This window comes from Lolium rigidum, chromosome 3 (assembly GCF_022539505.1).
Source record: "Lolium rigidum isolate FL_2022 chromosome 3, APGP_CSIRO_Lrig_0.1, whole genome shotgun sequence".
Classification (NCBI taxonomy): domain Eukaryota; kingdom Viridiplantae; phylum Streptophyta; class Magnoliopsida; order Poales; family Poaceae; genus Lolium; species Lolium rigidum.
Window position 1 is genome coordinate 338,016,815 of NC_061510.1, and position 20,673 is coordinate 338,037,487.

A 20,673-nucleotide genomic window follows, 5' to 3' on the forward strand; every position below is an offset into this window, starting at 1 on the left:
TCCTTGGGTTTGGTCCATCCATGCCTAACAAGCGGAGGCTTTCGCTTCTTTGAACGTGTGCTATTGTGTAGGCCTAAATGGGTGGCCACAGCATAATCACACAACACACAACTAGGCTGGGCAGTGGGCACCACCCCACTGTGCAAAACCGATAAGAGCCCTCCCTTCCCGTCCCGTCGTCCCTACAAAGCCCAAGCCGCCACCGCCTGCGACGAGCCTCTCGCAGCCGCAGAGGACTCTCTCCACCCCGAACACCCCCAGCGAGATAAATTCAAATCCCGCGGAGACATGGACGTCTCCCCGTCTCCTCCCGACCTCGAATCCCGCGGAATCCCCGGCTTCCTGTGCACGCCTCCTGAACAGATCGGGAAGGTCGGGGAGGAGGCAATGGCGGCGGAGGAGAATGGCGGCGCCGACAGGGTCACCATTGGCGTCTGCGTCATGGAGAAGAAGGTCAGGATCTCTCCTCTCTTCTTTGCTTGTTCGTTTTGGTGTTTCACGTGATCTTCAGACGCATCGCCCATGGCGCTGGTTCTTGATTTTCCCCCTCCCGCCGTCTCTGCTCACCGTAGTTCCCACCTCTGATCTGGGCCCGACACGCCGGTGTGGTATAAGTTCTTTCTTGTGATTGTTTCCTCGATTTATCCCCAGGTGTACTGCTCCCCAATGGAGCAGATTCTCGAGAGGCTCCGCGCGTTTGGAGAATTCGAGGTACGCCAGATTTTTCTCTCTCTCTGCTCTACCCGATTTGCGAAAGTGGAAACGAGTGTACTGCGATTGAAGCAAAGCTGCGGGGTCGAGTGGACGGTCTAGAATTGCATGTGATATTCTTTTACTGCGAGATATTTAATTGCGAGACATCCGTGAATCTTTGTGGATACCAATTTATTCTGCATCTCTTTTGAATAATATATACGTGCGGTGTCCATCACGTGCTGGCCCTGCTCGTTTTGCTGTTTGTCCCAGACGTTCGGCTTAATGTCAGTTAGGTCCCTGACCCTGAGTGACTGAATATGCGCTTGATATAAATGTTCCGATATTGCTTTGCACCCGACAGTCCTTGTCCCATTCCTGTAATCATCACTGCAAATTCTTGACGAGTATGTTTTGCTATGATACTGTCTTTGCTGCTACTTTAAGCGCTGTTCCCCACAAAATTGAAAGATTCGCGCTTGAGTGATCAAGATTCTTATATTTATTAATACACCAAATGTTGACTCATTGTATGGGAGTGCTAGAAGCTATGGTGTTATGGCTGGACCTCATGGCCCAGGTTTCGTTACCAATAAATAATAATGCCTAGAATGCAATGGGAATTTCAGACTTCTGGTCAGATTTGGTCTAGTACATAATGCTATATTAGTCCATTTGGTGCATTGTTATCCCCTACTACCTTTCTAGGAGAGAGGGGGGGGGGGGACCATTGCATTGACCGGTTAGTTTAATCCCAGGCTGGCCTAGTAGGAATAATGTGCTGTGTTTTGTGCTTTGTTACTGTAATTTAAGCAGCAGCACATGGTTTTACTTGTTCGTCCTGGGTTTGCTCTGTCCATCATGAGCTCATTCCTATCTAGGAAAGGTGCATACTTACCAGCGCTTCTGCGACATTGCTGTCAAACTATTAGCTTCACGGGCTTACTTAAATAATTTTTGATAAATTTACATCGTAATTATTTTTATCTTATTTCAACTAGTACTGTCTCAGGATCACTGTGCTTTCTTATGTACTAATTATTCTATTGAACTTTACTTATTTATTTGTCCTTCTCCACGCACATAGTTATGTATGGTATAGTTCAGGGTAACCTTGCTAGTTATTCGAGCTTTTCAAACCAGGTGCCATTCTTCATCTCGTTTAACTCTTTTGCAGATCATAATATTTGGAGATAAGGTTATTCTTGAGGATCCTATTGAGATGTATGTAATGGGATCTCAGGTTATTGATAGCTTAATCATACATATATGTATTTTTATAGTAGAGGTCTATCCAAATTCCTTCGGTACACCTTTCTACCGATGGATGCAAACACACGTCCACGTCTGTATGTTTAGGAGTAAGATGTGACTTAGCTACAATTTTATTTTCAGTTGGCCAAAGTGTGACTGCTTGATTGCCTTCTGTTCGTCTGGTTTTCCTCTTCAAAAGGCTCAGGCTTATGCTGCTTTACGAAGGTATGCTTGGGAATTTATTTGTACGCTTGTTCTATAGATCTAGCAACATCTTCATGTAGTATTAGATAAACCTTTTTTCCAAGGGATAACTTGTCTGAAGACTAGTCTCATGTTATTTTTATGTATCGTGCTGCAAACATTTATCCTGCACTCGTAGGAAACCAGACCAGGTGCGCCACTGAAATAGCGTATTTTTGTGGCGCACCACACACACATGCGCCACAGAAATATGGTAGGCCCCACCCCCGGCCAGGCCCAATAATTGGTTTCACTATTTCTGTGGCGCACAGGACCACGTGCGCCACAGAATTAAGACATTCTGTTGTGGCGCACCTTGCCTGGTGCGCCACAAAAATAATAAGACTTTCTATGGCGCGCATGGGCTGGTGCGCCACAGAAAATCCACATTTCTATGGCGCACATGAGATCTATGCGCCACACAAGATTTTTTTGCTCTCCACGCAACTCCACCCCCCTCCCTCCCGTGGATCGCCTTTTTTTGCCTTGTAAAATACAAAAGAAATAGATAGAAATTTCAAAAAATAAAATCCTTCGAGGTGCCCATGTATTATGTCATCTAGTTTTATTGAGAATTAACAAACATGAATTTTGATTTTTTTTGCAAAAATGCATTGCAAAATCATCAAACTGGATTTCTGGTTGCATACGAACTCGAAAAAAACGCACAATATATCAAAATGATCGGGAGAAAATTCTACATCCGAATTCACCCGGGTTTACCTGGTTGGCCAATTTTTAGAATCGCCAAATTTGAAAAGAGCAAAAAGATACGGCAAAGTCAAGATTTTTTCCTTCAAAAATAGAAAGTTCGAAAAAAAAATTCTGTGGCGCACCATATGCCCATGCGCCATAGAATGTTTACTTTGAAATTTGAATTTTGTGGCGCCCTCCTCCTCTCCTCCACTTCACTTTCCACTTTCCACTTCTCCTCTCCTCCACTTCTTCTCCTCTCCTCCACGTCTCCTCCTCCTCCGGCGACCTCCTCCTCCTCCAGCGGCCTCCTCCTCCTCCACCCACCTACAGCCGGCCTCCTCCTCCTCCTCCACCCACCAACCACCTCCGGCTGGCCTCCTCCTCCTCCTCCTCCACCCACCTCCGGCCGGCCTCCTCCTCCTCCTCCTCCACCCACCTCAACCTACCCCACCCCACCCACCCCACCCACCTCCGGCGACCTCCAGCAAAATTTTAAAAAAATTCCGGCGGCCCTAGATCTAGATCTAGATCTGGCCGCAATTTTTTTTTTGAAATTCAAAAAAAAATTCTGTGGCGCACCACCGCTGGGTGCGCCACAGAAATAAGACTTTCTTTGGCGCATGGGTCCATGCGCCACATAATTCTTATTTTTGTGGCATAGATTCTGTGGCGCACCGCCCATGCGCCACAGAATAGCTTTTTTGGTGCGCAACTAATGAGCCTTTCCCTACTAGTGCTGGTTTGAACAACTATCACTGTAACAAAAGAGTAGATCATACTCAAACTATTACGTACTTTAGAACCTTGTTTCTTAAGTGGGCAGAGGTTAGCTTCTCTGTTAAACTTTTGAGGTTAGTTTGTTCATCTTGTCCAGTTAACTTGTATTCTCTAACACCAATTTTGTTTTGTTTGACTGCCAGGCCATTTTTAGTGAATGAACTGGAGCAACAATACCTCCTTCATGACCGCAGAAAAGTGTACGAGGTATTGACACCAGGGAATTCATTCAAGTTTTCTTTGGCACGCAGTAGATCACAGTCTTTATTCTCTGATCAAATACACGCTAGCACATCTTATGTTTTTTTATATGCACATTATCCTTGTGTTCAGCAGTAATTTTTGTTGTTGCATGATTCCAAGTCAGTTCTTCATTATAGTTTTTGAATAACTACATTTTGTGATGTGACTTATGGCCATGTTTTCTTATAGGACCTAAACTTGCTAAAAATTTCCAAAAGCATCAACCTTGCAGTGTGCAGGATGTATCATAAAGATCCTTCATTGGTAATAAATTAGATATGGTCTCCACATGTCAGCGACAAGACTCCACTTTCTGGATAAATTCTAGTAGACAGTGCTCAGATTTCCAGATTAACATTGCTGCGAACCATATTTATGTGTTTGTATTTCACCAGAGTACGAGCTCTAGGTAGTCTTGGAATCGAATTTGGTTTGGTTGTCTAGGAGTCAAATATCCAGTGTTAGTAAATGAGGCTTCAGAGTCCCCACATGTATCTTGAAAAAAGTAGTTTTAGAGAACATATGCAATTCTGTTGGAAATATTTGTTTGCCCTCTGTGCCTTATGTTATCAATCAAATATTCTCGGTAGATTTTCATCTAGAAGTCTGTAATAGTGCAGTAGTACGACAGCTGTTCTTTCGTACATTTGGAGCAAATGCATATGCATGTGTTAAAGCATGAAGAATAATACTACTAAACTTTTAAGAGCAGCTTACTTTTAATAGCCACTGACCATTCCGTAGCATTGATCGTATTTTTGTATAGCTGTCATATCTTGTTTATCAGACACTGCCCTTCATTCAGTCACAATAATTTTTAATAATTGAGTGGTTTGTTATTTACTCTTCTGGTTTGCTTTGATGCAAATTGCAAGTGATCTGACTACAATCACTTTCATGCTTAAGCATCTTGAGAAGTATGGAATTCCTGTACCCAATTATGCTCTTGTCAATAGAGAGTTTCCATACCAAGAGCTAGACCACTTCATTGAGCAAGAAGATTTTGTTGAGATCCACGGAAAGCGATTTTTGAAGCCCTTTGTGGAGAAACCTGCTAATGGTAACATGCCAATATTTTTGAAGCCCCTTTTAAAGATCTTGACTGTAGTATATAGTACATATATGTGGTTTTATTTCACTTAAGGGAGTTAGAGTGATTACTTATATGCCACTTGATTCCTTTATATTGTGTTTTAATATAGGTGATGACCATAGAATAATGATTTACTATCCTAATTCTGCTGGAGGCGGAATGAAGGAATTATTCCGAAAGGTAAGTCTTAATTCAGTAATATTTTTTATTTTAGCTGGCTTACTAACTGATCTGTTTACTAAGGGTCCAAAACCTGTCAATTTCTTATATGCTTTAACCTATATAAATCAATGAGATATTAGTGTAATAAGACACTTTTCTGGAGTTTTTCTGTTATTCGTGACACTTGGGGGTCGGGGCCTTGATTTACCTAATTTGTCTCTGTGATGGGAGTTTGCGAGCATATCAAAATTAGGGCTGTCTGTTGATTTTTTTTAAAGCAGCCCTCTCTAGTGCTCTAAAAGTTTACAAAACAGTCTCCAAAGTGCAACTTTAATCATTCATTCCTACTTGGGATCTATTTACAGAAAAAAATTATATTGTGAAACTAGTTCTTGAGACAAATTATCCATATGATTTTCAAGTATATAATATAAACGTCTTAGATATCAGTAATCAGAGTTTTGAAAATTTGACTCTACCTATGTCCAAGACAATAACTTATACTCCCTCCGTTCCCTATTAATTGACTCTGATTCAGTAAGTTGTACTAAATCAGAGTCAATTAATAGGGAACGGAGGGAGTAAGAAACAAGGCGGAGTATCTATTTTGACATCAGACTTTTTTGCTGTTGGTCTGCCATATAACCATCCTTAACTATGGCAATTTGTATTTTTTTAAATTTTTTTACGGTGGGTCAAAGCAACTCAAACAGCATGTCTTCTGAATTTTTCTTGACACTATTTCTTTGATGGAAATATTTCTGTATGGCCTAAGCAATACTGGGTTCATTTAATTTTCCCTTGCCAAATTTAATTTTTTGATGCATCGTATATTCTTTATATATATTTCCTTCCTTTGGATGAAAAAGTGAACTTATTTATGTTGCTGAACAAATGTAGGTTGGTAACCGTTCTAGTGAATTTCATCCTGATGTCAGGAGAGTCAGGCGTGAAGGATCTTACATTTATGAGGAGTTCATGCCTACCGGTGGTACAGATGTTAAAGTAAGATGCTTTTCTGAAGTATCTAGTGTTTACTGATGTATAGTCTAAGGCCGTGTCTGCTGTCACAGCCTAGTTCTATTTTAATGGTTCTCAGAAGGTTTGATAAATCTTTTTGTAGTTTTCATTTTGAAGAACCTGAAGTGAAATTGTTCTATATCCTTTCTGTCGGTTATACATCCATGACCAAGAAGCTCCCCATTAAATACAGAAAACATCTAATTGATCTCTTTGTACAATTTTGATAATCAAAGGTTACCCTGCATGTTAGATGCCTGACCTGCTTTGATTCGACCCATTCAGTAGTTGCAAGATATTTTGTCTCATCAAGTAAATCATGTCATGTAGTTTCTGTGCTACAAATTATTCTTTAATCTAGCTAAATGTATTACATGCTTTTCAGGTTTATACAGTTGGCTCAGGTTATGCACATGCTGAGGCACGCAAATCACCAGTCGTTGATGGTGTCGTTATGAGGAATCCTGATGGGAAAGAAGTAAGGAATTACACTCTTCTAGGTTTTTTGTAAAATGTAGATTCAAATACACATTAGTTTGTCTTTCATCTATTCCGTGGAATGTTTCTTACATATGAATATGATATAAAATTCCAGTTTAGTTAGTGCTGTTGCATGTTGGCATGGAACTTACTTGCCCAGATATGTTGTGTGTTTCTAATAACACAAGTAAAGTTTGAACTAATAGGTCTCCCTGCTGAGCTGTGGTATTGGCAGGTCAGTTTGGCAGTACTTGACAATGGATTTTTGACGGTTATCACATGCTTATTAAACAATAATTGGCTGCACTAGTATCATAGTATGCAGAAAACAAAGCATCAATTGGCAGTTTAGTGCTGTGAGTGTATGCCCAACCTCCCTGCGTGTCTGGTCTCTATATTGTGGCTCAGGTTGTTTCTTATTATAAACAGCCACGAGGGCTCCTCTCCTCGCAGGTCTAGTTTTTGTAGTTTCATAGTGTGCAAGGAGATTGTCTTGTGAGTCATATGCCTCCAAAAAGCCCCAACGGATTAATTTTCGGTTGCTGCATGGTATATAAAACGACTTTATCTCAGCAGAACTAGGAAAATAAGATCATATTAGTTTATTGGTCTTATCTTGAAAAGTGTACTTTTGTGTCTATTTATTGGATACTACGGAGTATATGTTAACCATTAGGTGACATTTCCAGTCCCATGGACGGTGGTCTCTTACTATCCAGCTTCATGATAACCTTGACATTACTATCCAGCTTCATGATAACCTTTATTTTATTACTTGAAGGTACGATATCCTGTTCTTTTGACACCTACGGAGAAACAAATGGCGAGAGACGTCTGCAGTGCTTTTAGACAGATGGTAAACACTCCTTTACTAATCACTACAGTTCAACAAACCAAAAAATATTCAACTGAAGTTTTGGTTTCTGTTTCTGTCTGAGTGGTACTGTTCTGCCGATTGGGGTCTGGTGCCCTCATACTTTTTATTTTGCTAATCAAAAAGACCCCCATGCATGTGCAGCTAACAAGAAGCATGCTGCTTTAATGCCTAATTGGGCTTGCTTGCCTACAAGCTGGACTTTTGGTAGAATGGTGGATTTACCTTTTTTGTCTTAATGTGGTATATTCGGTTAAGGGCCTGTTTGGGCTGGCTGTGCTGGCTGTGGTTCTGTGCAGGGAAAGCGGTTTTGCAAGGTGAGCATAAACAAAGCAGCGGTACCAAACAGCAGCAAGTAGGCAGTAGCAGCTAGCTCAGCTAGGACCGAGGTAGTAGAGCAGCGCGGACGGCAAGAGACGGGCGCTGTAGACGGGCTGTGCAGATGGTGAGTAGGACGGCCGGGACGGTGGAGATGGGCGGCGTGGACAGTGAGTAGACGCGGGCGTGGACGGGTGGCATTGATGATTCAGGTGTGGGCGGAGGGAATCAGGATGCGGGAGGCGCCCGGTTGGCGGTGGTAGGGTGGCGGCAGCGCACGATGCGGTCGGAGTCACCCAACCCTAACCTCTTGATGGGTGGCGCTCAATGGGGAATGGGTTGGGACTGGGGAGCTTACTGTTTAGGCCCAGAATAAGGAGAGATGGCCTGGGTGCCACTTTCCCCGCCAGTCCTGTAAACGAAATGGGCAAAGAAACATACAGGTTCGGGATTTTAGTCAAAAGCTGCAGGAAGTACCTCAATAAGTGTTTTCTCTCTCCTGCCTATTCCATCAATTGGCTTTGGAAAAGCCTGCAGCGCAGCCAAGCCCTTTGGTTCATTTCATCGGCTTATTCTAGTGGAAAGCCAAAAAAGCCCTAACAAACAGGCCCTAATTTCTGTGTACAACCGGAAATACCCAAAATAAATTGTCTTCTATATAAGCCAATTTTGGTTAGTTTGGTTTTGGGTTCTTGGTTGCTTTGCCCATCCCTATACATGGACGAACAAACACACTATGAGAACAAGCAATCTAGAGCAAACTGGACCATTTGGATAAAAACCTTCACAAAACCTTACTAGCTATGGAAGGAAAGGCCAAAACAGAGAAAAAAAGTTTCATGACATGTTAAGGACATGACAGTGAGATTTCTGGCACATGGCATCCACGTCAGCTAAATCACTTGAATTGTCAAAAACATACTCTTTAAATAGTTCAACATTGCATTCCAAATGGTTTTAGGGGTTTAGTGTTCAAAAGCAAACATTTGCCACAGTCCAGGGTTGAAAAGTGTACATTTTGTATTAGGAAATTATGCCTAAGACGAGATCCAGTTTGCTTTTTTGAACATTTATATAGGAGACAATGAACCAAATATGACACCTTGAGATAGTGATGAGGTTTGTATCAGATTATTGACCGTATGACCTCGCATACAAATCTTACATGGCATCTCTTGGAAAGTAAAAGCTGTCTTGATATTGGTTACAGATCTGCAAAACTTACATAGCATCTCTTGGAAAGTAAAAGCTGTCTTGCATTGGTTACAGATAAAACTTACATGGCATATCTTGGGAAGTCAATAGATAGTGCCGATATAGATGTTTTCCAAGTACCGCGGATGCTTCTGATAGCTGCTTCACACCATCATATTATTTCTTAATTTTCTTTGTCTACAGGTTTGTGGTTTTGATCTCTTAAGGTGCGATGGAAGATCATATGTTTGTGATGTTAATGGATGGAGCTTTGTGAAGAACTCTTACAAGTAATTTCCTTAATGCTCATTATCTTTACTTCTGAAAAATGTACAAGGTTTAGTGAGTGCTGAAACGTTTAGACGAACATTTCTATGATCTAGGTATTATGATGATGCTGCATGCATCTTGCGGAAAATATTTCTTGATGCAAAAGCTCCTCATCTTTCATCAACCATTCCTCCAACCCTTCCTTGGAAATCGAAAGAACCAGATCAGTCTACTGAAGGTCTTACACGCCAGGGAAGTGGAATTATTGGTACATTTGGTCAGTCAGAAGAACTACGCTGCGTCATTGTTGTGATACGCCAGTAAGGATTTTACTACTGCTTTAATCTAATTAATAAGTGCAGCTATCGAGGTAGTGCTATATCCTTACATCACATATCTGTACAGCGGTGATCGAACACCAAAGCAGAAAGTGAAACTGAAAGTTACAGAGGAAAAACTCCTGAACTTGATGTTGAAGTACAATGGTGGAAAGTCAAGAGCTGAGGTGTTCCTCCTTTTTTAATCTAAAGTTATAATTTTAGTTAATCTGTTTGCTCAAATTTAATCACAGTTTTGTGCTTTCCTGGCAGACAAAACTGAAAAGTGCCGTACAATTACAAGACTTGCTAGATGCCACAAGACAACTTGTACCACCAACTAGGTATTGTGTACTGGTCCTGGAAGATGTAATAATCTTGTGGAAGTCCAAGTTATTTAAACCAAATATGCTACCAAACTCTAGTTCGATCTTTTTGTTTGTTCAACCATACTTTTATGTCAGAATCTGTGAATCAATGTTGTTTTTGTGTATCTTTAGGTCAGGTCAGGAGAGCGATAGTGATGCTGAAGATTTGGAGCATATTGAAAAGCTTCGACAAGTCAAAGCAGTACTGGAGGAGGTGATGTGTCTATCGCATTTGCTATGGTCATATGGGATGTTAAATGTTGAATATATATCCACCATTGGAATCACGCAAATTACTTTGGTAAAATAAGCAAAAAAAAATCTCCAAAACTTGATAAAAGGGGTATTCCCTGTCATGTGTGTACATCCATATGTATTCAAGTTCAAATTCATTATTGCTAGGACAAACATAGAGAAATTTCTGAGTAATTAAGGATTACACTTGAAACATAGAAGCCACTACTTCCACTGAACTTCAGTGCCTTGTTTTCTTCTTCTAAGACTTTGCTAAGTATGAAGATTAAGGATTGGCTGGACATTTAGACTAGCTTGTCAAATTGTTAGCAGTTACTTGAGTTGCGATTGCGGCCTTAAACCAAGTAATTTATTGTTCCTAGCTATTTTTGAACTAGATATGCTCCTCAAGATGGTTTTCATTAGTATGATATTAGCACATTGATATATTCTGTGTGCTTTCCTGCTAGCTGTTGCAGGAGTGCAGCAGCAGTCTTTGCTGCCAGTTCAGGATTTCACTTGAACTGCCATGGACGAAGATTTTAATCTACAAAGTTGTCGAATGTTTTGTTTAATTCTCCCTTTCTATCTCCCTATGACTTGTAGGCACACTGTTATTAGAACTAAACCTGCCAATTTATTCACCTATTATTTCCTGTTGGAAATGGAAGAAGACAAACTTATAAATTATCCTAGACATCTCCATCTAAGACCACATCAAACTTAATGAAAAAAGAGCACAAATGATTGTGATATATATCCACTCAAATCTAATGGATCCTGACAAATTCAATTGAAAGTTTGCTCAGTCTTTTTAGTGAATGCTGACATCTTATTACTTCTACTATTTCTTGCATTCTAGGGTGGACATTTCTCGGGTATTTATCGGAAAGTGCAGCTAAAGCCACTTAAATGGATTAAAGTTCCAAAGCAGAATGGTGATGGTGAAGAGGAGCGGCCAATAGAAGCTCTCATGATTCTGAAATATGGTGGTGTACTCACTCATGCTGGGAGAAAGCAGGTTTCTAATTGGAACTCTGGCATTCTTATTATAGCTTCTCATATTTGGTTGAGCTATTCATTTCCACAAGTTAATTCATAACTAGCACATGAATGCTTGGTCATTCAGTAGAGATCTTTTAGAGGAATACTACATTGGCAATTAGTTTGCCTTTTCCTATGCTCTATTATTGTGGTCTGCTTTCACTATTATGCGAGTACCGTACTGAATAATAACTATCTATATTAACACAAAAAGGTGAAACTGTATAGAACAAAGAAGTTTAATACAAAATCGACAAACCTAACCTACATAAAATAATTATTTATAGTTTGTTTCACAAGATGTTTTCAGTTGGAGTTATTCGAAGCCTGAAATTTAGAGTTGGCAATATTTTACTTGGGACTTTCCTTAAGAAGAATCGTATGGTTCACAAGAAGTCTTCTCCACCGGTGCTTATTAGGAGGTACTTTATCAACGATACACATACACTTGATCCTTTGCAAGCAAATATGACAACATCCCAGAATGATAAGCTTCATGGAAATAACTTCAATACCTACCTGACAGTAATCAAAAGTCAGGCAATGCAAGCATAGTCAGCATTTCTTTGTTGATCTATGTAATCTATGGGTTAGGGAAGCTATTTCACTGTTATGCAAAAGCAGTACATTTTGGGTCCACAGTTTCTCGCATGGCAGATAAGGCTGTGAAAACTGTGTACAGTAGGGCCTCAGAGAGCAACTAGCACTAGCAGTCTAGCACAAATAGACTATTTTTGTGGACTTACGCAATCACTACAATGAGTATGTAAGCTGGAATTTACTAATAACTTTACCCTCATCAACCACCATTTTCTGTCATCCCGATTTGCAAATATATTTGTTTTTAGGGAGGCGAGTTACTAGCCAAATTTGGATATGATGGACTAACAAATTTCATCCAATTATATTAGTATGTAATAATCAACATACATCTATTGTAATAGATTCTCGATGTTTCTTATTCAGGCAGAAGAATTGGGAAGGTTTTTCAGAAACAACATTTATCCAGGTAATTGTTTGCATTCTTCTTGTTTCTAATATCTTGTGGAAAAAGCTAAATAGTATAAAGTTTTACTGTACCAGCGACAATTATTGTGGACCGGAGGGAGTAGGATTTTTTTGGAGAGAACCAATTAAGGAAGAATGGCAAATCAAAACCCAGAGAAATTAATATCTTGTCTCATTTAATGTATTAATTCCAAACATTTTGGAATTAATTTTAACAACTCCGAGTCAAATATTTATTTATTTTACTATGCTGCAACATTCTTTGCTTTAAAATAATATTTCAGCCCGTAAAATCAGGATGTTACATTTGAACCGGGAAGTATACGTCATTGTTGCAAGTTCCGGTCATTAGATGTCATTCAGCTTATGGTGGTTGTAGAAATGATAAAACGTCACAAACCTATATTCGCTTTATATATTGATACAACTTGTTTGAGTACTTGTGAAACTTTTTTGTTTTTGTTTTTCATTTCCTTCTACTTGAAAGTGTATTTCTAACTAGCACAGAATCCTCATTCAGGGGAAGGAACAGGTTTGCTTCGCCTTCATAGCACATACAGACACGATCTAAAAATCTACAGTTCAGATGAAGGACGTGTCCAGGTAATACTTTCAACTGTCCTTTTCAACACGCATCAACTTTCAAGTCCTTTTAGTTTCTTCTTTACGTAGATTGCAAACATAAGAACTTCATACTTGTTGATGTGTAATGACGATTGGTTAGGAATCAAATACTTGTGCTGTGGTAACTAGCCCCTATCTGCATATGCATCAACACAAAAAGTAACTTGGAGATCCAAGCGTTGCTCAGTTGTCTAGCAGTGCGGGTCCCTAGATGGTATCATTTTAAACCTCGTGGTGAGACTTTAACAGTCGAGTATTTAGAAGGGGCTTTTGACCTCTTGGGTTGCTCTTCCGAAGACTGCCTTGAGTATAACCTTGTGCGTGCCAAGGCGGGTGTTGTCACATGAGTTTTTGTTTTGTTTTGTTATTCATGGAGAGATATAGGGAGCAGAAGAAGGACCTACATATGGTCTTCATCGACTTGGAGAAGGCGTATGACAAGATACCAAGGATGGTCATGTGGTGGGCGCTTTAGAAACACAAAGTTCCAACAAAGTGCATTACCCTCATCAGAGATATGTACGATTGTGTTGTGACAAGTGTTCGCGCATGTGATAGTGAGACCGATACCTTCCCAATCACGATAGGACTACATCAAGGGTCAGCCTTGAGTCCATACATGTTTTCCTCGGTGATGGATGAGGCGACCAAGGATATACATGGAGATATGCCTTGGTGTATGCTCTTTGCTGATGATGTGGTGCTAGTAGATGAAACGAGGGCTGGCGTGAATAGGAAGTTAGAGCTATGGAGGGAAATTTTGGAGTCAAAGGGGTTTAGAGTTAGCAGGACCAAGACTGAGTACATGCGATGCAACTTTAGTGGTGTTGGTAGCGAAGATGGAGATGTCCGTTTAGAAGGAAAGATAGTGCCCAAGAGGGACACCTTTCGTTACATGGGATCAATGTTGCAAAGCAACATTGATAACGACGAGGATGTTTGCCACAGGATCAAACGATGGATGTGTGGCCATACAAGAAGGGATCGGGTTAGGAATGATGTAATTCGTGATAGGCTAGGGGTGGCACCAATCGACGGGAAGCTAGTCCAACACTGACTAAGGTGGTTTGGGCATATCCAGCGGAGGCCTCCAGAAGCTCCCGTTAACAGTGGAGTTCTAAAGAGCATGGAGGAGACTAGAAGTGGTAGAGGACGACCAAAGTTGACATGGGAGGATGCGATAAAAAGAGACTTGAGGGATTGGAATGTACCTAAAGTCTTGGCTCTTGATAGGACTGCATGAAGATCAGCGATCCATGTGCCGGAACCTTAGTTACTTGTTTTTTTTTCCTTTCTCCTTGTTCTGGTCTCTTTTTTATGTTGGGTTTCATATCTAGCCTACCCCAACTTTCTTGGGAAAAAGGCTTTGATGAAAGGAAAGGAAAGGAAAGGATTCATGGTACTTTCAGTAACATTCATGGCAGAATGAAGGCAATCCGACATTAGGCATGTTAGGCCATGTAGGCCTTGTTGGATGGGGGTGTTGGCGGAAAAGACTAGGGTGTCGGAGGCAGGAGGAAGACTGAGCAGATTGCGTCATGGCGAAACAGCTCCTTTTTCTTTGCATTTTGGCCCTAATATCTTCCGCTTCTTCGGGAAAAAGATGTAACTTAGAACTTAGGCTTCTGAAACTCATTTTGAAATATATATTGTTACATTTAATTTTTTCTCGTATGTTGAAAGTCAATCCTGATTCACATTTTCTGATGGTGCACATGTCAGATGTCTGCTGCAGCATTTGCGAAAGGTCTTCTTGATTTGGAAGGACAACTAACTCCCATACTGGTCTGCCACTTATTTTCTAGTAGATCCGTTTGTTGACTAATTATGCCTCTCTCTCTCTCTCTCAATATATTTTTTTACTATTATTCAGGTCTCTCTTGTAAGTAAAGACTCATCTATGCTAGATGGACTGGAAGATGCTAGCATTGAGATGGACGAAGCAAAGGTTTGTTTTCATATTCTGATGTATTCTACTTGGGTACGAGCGCTTATCTAGCGTTCCTTTAAATAAACCATGTGCATGCACTTATGTCATTTTGGCTTTATCTTGAGCCAGATCCCACCATGCCAAACTTGCCCAAATTGTTTAGATCTTGCCTTGGAACATATAGGATAGGATAGTGTAGGCCTCTAAATATGTATTTTGCTTGGATATGGATTTAGTTTTGTCTATTGTCAGCTAAAGTTTGGTAAACTGATTTCCCTTTTCAGGCTAGATTGCATGAAATCATCATTTCAAATGCTAAAGCAAAGAATACCAATGAATCAGTGGAGCTTCCATGGATGGTTGACGGTGCAGGTTTGCCTGCAGATGCTTCTCAACTTCTCCCTAAGATGGTATACTACATCGAGAAGAACTAAGACTTCCAATTTTAAACATATCTTACCCATGCAGCATTAGTCACATTATTTTTTTTCAATGATGTACTTCGAGTTACTGGTTTAATTCATCGATGATGAAATTCTGTTTCTCACTTATCTGAATGCCCTTCTGATGCTTTTCAAGTCATTGTAATGCATACAGTATTTAATAAACTTTCTCAAAATTAAATCAAAAAAGTCTGCAGAGGTGTTCGCCATGCAAATAAATTGAAGAAAATTGGTTGGGGACACCAAAAAGTCACTGCTATAGATTAATCACAACAAATGTGTCAACTTTTTGGTGGGGATCATGAAAGTAACTAGTCAAAGCCGAACGTTAAAAAATTGTGATAATGCTGTGTAATGGATATCTGCTGGTGAGTTTGCATTTGAGTCAGTCTCTTGTGTCAGAATCTGTTGCCTATTGAGAGTCCGTATAAGGGTTTGATTGTAATTTTAGCATTACAAGTGCAGCGTGTGAGGTCATAGGGAGTTAGGGACGCACCTACATCTTCTGCCGTAATTGCAACGATATGAATTATTTTGAGGATTCATGCACATAACTAAAATTTAAAATTGCTGCCTTTTTGTTTGTGCTTAGTCAATTTAACAAAATCTATAATGTTTAGTGCTAGATTTCTGGAGTTTCTAAGCTGAGTGCTGTTTTACTATCAAACTAACGGCTATATACTTTTACTGATTGTACATTGATTAGGCCAAGTTGACGAAACAAGTTACTGCACAAGTCAAGCTGCTTGCTGAAGGTGAAGATGAGAAGCTTGCACTGACAAGCTCATTTTCTAGATATGACCAAGCAAAAGCTCTTGGGAAAACAACAATTGATGTCACTCGTATTGCTGCTGGGTTGCCTTGTGGCAGTGAAAGCTTCCTCTTGATGTTTGCTCGATGGAAAAAACATGAGAGAGATTTCTATAATGAAAGAAAGGAGTGAGTAAAGTATTTCTTCATTCATTTTCATGATTTTTGTAATATATAAATTTTATTGCTTATTTCACTCATGGTGCCTCATAAATCGTAATGCAGCCGATTTGACATTACACAGATTCCAGATGTCTATGACTCATGCAAGTAAGTATCTCTGTATTTAAGGAGGAAAAATCAACCTTTTGCCATATAATACACATTCTAATCCCTGCCACCCGTCTGAAATAATATGTCCTTTCTAAATGTAGAAATGATTAATATGACATGAAGCTATCCATGATTTGAACATTTAAGTTCCAAACTATAGAAAGAAAACTAGCTCAGAAATTTAGAAAATAGGATGCGTGTGAGCTCTATGTAAATGTAATGTGCTTATTTTCCCTTGAGATTATTCACATCATCATCCTAATACAGCCGTCTGTAATTGGCATAACACATAAGCCTTACACCTGAACTACTGAATGACATGGCAGATATGATCTGGTGCATAATGCTCATCTCAATCTTGAAGGTTTGGAAGAGCTTTACAAAGTTGCTCAAGTAAGCAAGTTTACATTAGTACTTCAATTTGATGCTTCTTTTCATTTTATATGAACGTTAACCCTGAATGTTACAAGTAGTTATGCATTAAGCACACTGCGTTAAGCACAATGAAGTTTGTGTTATTGAGTCATTACAAAGTTATTTTCGAACTAGCTGATACTTTTTTACGTTGATTAGTGCTATGGAATGTTCTACATGTTTGTCAGACCTTATAACACTGATTCTTGCAGCTTCTTGCGGATGGTGTTATTCCAAATGAGTACGGGATCAACCCGAAGCAAAAACTTAAAATTGGCTCGAAGGTCTGTTGTCAAGCTAGATTTCACTGTCTTTTTCCTTGTTGCAGAACATTTATGCGTAGTATTCGCCAAGTGATTAATTATTTATGTGTTTCTAGATAGCACGCCGGTTAATGGGGAAAGTTCTGATTGATTTACGGAACACCCGTGAAGAAGCCGTTTGTGTCGCCGATCCAAATTTAACTGAAGATGAAGCTCTATTCTTACCAACAAAAGAACTAGAGCACCAGCAAAAGCATCAAGTTAGAAATGAGGATGGAAGAAGATCCAGCACCACGAGTGAAAAGTCAATGGACCAAGAAGATGAAGATGATAGAGAAACTAAATACCGCTTAGATCCTAAGTATGTATCGCCATGACATTTGAATTTGTACTGATTTGCATGCAAAGTTTACATTTCTAATAAACTTTATTTCAGGTATGCCAACGTGAAGACACCTGACAGACATGTCCGCACAAGGCTTTATTTCACATCGGTACACTAAAGCCCTTCTCTTCTTTGTTCTTATCATCATTTTGGAAATCCAAGTGATGACATGTACACTTTGTTCACCAGGAATCCCATATACACTCATTGATGAATGTCCTCCGGTATTGCAATTTGGACGAGTCTCTACAAGGAGAGGATAGCCTTGTCTGCCAAAGTACTTTGGACCGACTACATAGAACCAGGGAGCTCGATTACATGAGCAACATCGTGCTTAGAATGTTCGAAAATACAGAGGTAAGGATACTTTGAATATGTCTGCAAAAAGTCTGTCTTTATATTATACAGAGGTTAGCATTTCTACTAGATTTCTTTTTGAGGGGCAATTTCTACTAGATTTTCAGCTGCAAGTTTCCTACCTTATACTAGAAATGAACTATTGTTTATCTTTTTTCTCGAGAAAGATATCTTCCGCACTAAGATTTTCTACTCTCACTGGAATGAAGTATTTCTAAAAATTTTACCATTTTTCTTGAAAAAACTATTTTCAGTGCTCTCACTGAAAAAGCTATTTTCACAACTAGTTGTGCAAACATTACTAACTACACTTGACGGCATCTCTGGTACGAAACTAACCGCTTTGACTTCTGATCAAAATAACCAACTGTTGTTATAGGGTTTGTCGTTGTTGCGAGTTATGTTTGCAGCATATGGCGTGTTGCTTGCCAGTTTGTCCGTTGCAGCGTCATTTCACTAATACTTGTTACAAGACCAACGGGTGTTTTTATATAGCATCTGAATATCTGATCCAATCATGCAATTAGACATTTCTTCATTACCACTCATGGTCTTTGATGCATAACTTTGACCACCAATACACACCAAATTATTTGGATTCAGAATGTATAAATGGTATTATTGCATTTCTCTTTCAAATCTCTTTCATTGATATATATATTTATACAATTTTGTGAACATACATTATAAGTACAAATTACAGTCAAAGTTGTATGTTGGCGACCAGCGAAATTTAAGGACGCCTAATATCCATCCAATTAATCTATGTGAGAGTGATGAATGTTAGTTGAAATCCTATTGGTTTCAGTTCTCTCTTTAAAGCTTAAGTGCTTCACGTATATTCTTCGCCATGTATGTTTTTCCCTGTTGGTCTAGCTATACGTTCAATATGCCTAGTAAAACATCACGATGCCTAGAAAGTTGGATGCAGCTTTCACCTGATTTTGTAGCATGTGCATACATCATAATTTATGTCAGATTTTCAATGACGTATGCATATGTTTGCTCTTTGCCACAGTATGTTTGGTATAATTTTTAAACTTGGAAACTTCTGATGCTAAGTTGTTTGCTGTAACCCAGTCAATCTAACTGTTTGCAGGTTCCATTAGAAGATGAGAAAAGGTTCCGGATCGAAATGACATTCAGTCGTGGCGCTGATCTAAGTCCTCTCGAGGTACTCACCAACACCTTCTGGTCACAGTGCAGAACAGTCTCTGTTAGTGTCTTACTTGACGTGTTCCAGCCTGCTAATGTAATTAATGTACGACTTGTCCAGGACAAAACCAGCGAAACTTCTCCATTGCTCCAGGAGCACACCCTGCCGATAATGGGACCTGAGAGACTGCAGGAAGTTGGTTCTTGCCTGACACTGGACAAGTTTGAGAAGATGGTGCGACCATTTGCCATGCCCCCGGAGGACTTCCCCCCGGCTGCACCTCCACAAGCCTTAGGGTACTTTTCGAAAGGCGCTGGGGTGCTTGAACGGTTGGCTAGTTTCTGGCCTTTTCACAAGGGTGTGGCCAACGTCAAATAGCTGAAACAAGATGTAAATTGGTGGAGATAAGTTAGTGTGAATATTATCTTTGTGAACATTTGGTGGCAACGCCATTTGCACAATTTTGGTAATACTGGTTCCATCGTTCAGAAAACTGAATTATGCCGATACTTTTTGCTGCATCTTAACTTACGCAAAGCTTCACAGAAAGGACGAGTCTTTGTCCTGATAAGTGATAGCATAAGAAAGGAGCTGTGAAACTTGGATTTTGCTTCTGCCACCTTTATAGGATGACGAAGTGAGCTTTTGCTCCAAAAGACTTGGCTTTTAATTTACGAATTTCTAAATTGACTCACTCATTGGCATTTGGAAAAAAGAAATCATGTTTTGAATAGTGGCAATTTCAGGCTTTCCAAGTGTACCCATATATGTGTGTCGGGTAAGTTAGACAATGGATGTCTTGGCCAAGAAACCAAGAAAAGGTCCTCGCTGCCACCGAATATGGTGGCATTCGGTGGTCATTTTGCAAAAATGACCGTCACTATCATGTGATCTAGATTCTAGACTCTAGAGGCTTCTGTACTTATGTTCGTGACATGTGTTGGAATTTTGTATGATAATATAGGCTCTTCTTTTGCTTTTGCTGTCAACCAGGAAGAACTTTTTCCTAGTTGTCGAAACAGAAATCACTTGCCGAGTATGCATTACAATTCAACATGTTTCATCTATGCAACTTAATCGCTTGGACGAGATTGGAGGCGCCCTAGTCTTTCGGAGCACGGATTCTCACTAAACATGCACAAGTGTGTGCGCCTGCCTCTCCATGGAACCGTGGCCAGGGGACTTTGTCCCACTGTTCGACACACAAAAGTCTGTCCACCATGAATCGAACGCGCATCACCTGACCGGCCACTGCCGTGCGTACCAAGCCTTTGTCAGTTTTTGTTGCTGGCATGCATGCTTTCTTTTTCAAGAAACATAAAAATATTACGTTTCGATGCATTGATACAAAATAAGGTAGACGATCGTGCCCCAGATTTAATCGTGACATACAAGGTAGTTGCAGAGGGCGAAGAGTTGTTGCGATGCTTCCAAACCCATCAAGCCGTGAGCAGCGACCGGGGTGTGGAACGTAGCGGCCATCATACACCAGTCCACGAAGTCGTCCTCGTGAATGGAGGTCTAGAAGTAGATCATATTCAAGACAAGACCTCGTACCAGACAGATTTCGCACGAGGGGCAACGAGTTGATCGTTGAAGCCCACATATCACGAGCCACTCACCGATTCAAGATTTGTCCATAAAGGCAATCTAAATGAAAAAAAAACTTCAGCCTATGTAGTGCCCACCGATTCCCAATTTAGCTTCAGAGATTCGATACAAAGATGGTG

At 40.1% G+C, this 20,673-nt stretch overlaps 1 protein-coding gene across 1 annotated transcript; it reads left to right on the forward strand.

Annotated features, from left to right (window-relative positions):
• The first annotated feature begins 213 nt into the window (after nt 1-213).
• On the forward strand, nt 214-19,452 carry LOC124703927 (inositol hexakisphosphate and diphosphoinositol-pentakisphosphate kinase VIP2-like). The gene is made up of 30 exons (XM_047236164.1): nt 214-453; nt 652-711; nt 1,871-1,917; nt 2,089-2,172; nt 3,807-3,870; nt 4,813-4,966; nt 5,109-5,179; nt 6,062-6,166; nt 6,567-6,659; nt 7,443-7,517; nt 9,252-9,337; nt 9,431-9,637; nt 9,723-9,822; nt 9,908-9,978; nt 10,135-10,216; nt 11,099-11,257; nt 12,247-12,289; nt 12,809-12,891; nt 14,635-14,697; nt 14,786-14,860; nt 15,127-15,252; nt 15,992-16,224; nt 16,321-16,365; nt 16,695-16,761; nt 16,995-17,066; nt 17,162-17,406; nt 17,482-17,539; nt 17,620-17,787; nt 18,887-18,961; nt 19,064-19,452. Exons 1-30 carry the CDS (start codon nt 289-291, stop codon nt 19,319-19,321), a joined length of 3,234 nt encoding a protein of 1,077 aa, XP_047092120.1. The 5' UTR covers nt 214-288; the 3' UTR covers nt 19,322-19,452.
• The last annotated feature ends 1,221 nt before the right edge of the window (nt 19,453-20,673 follow it).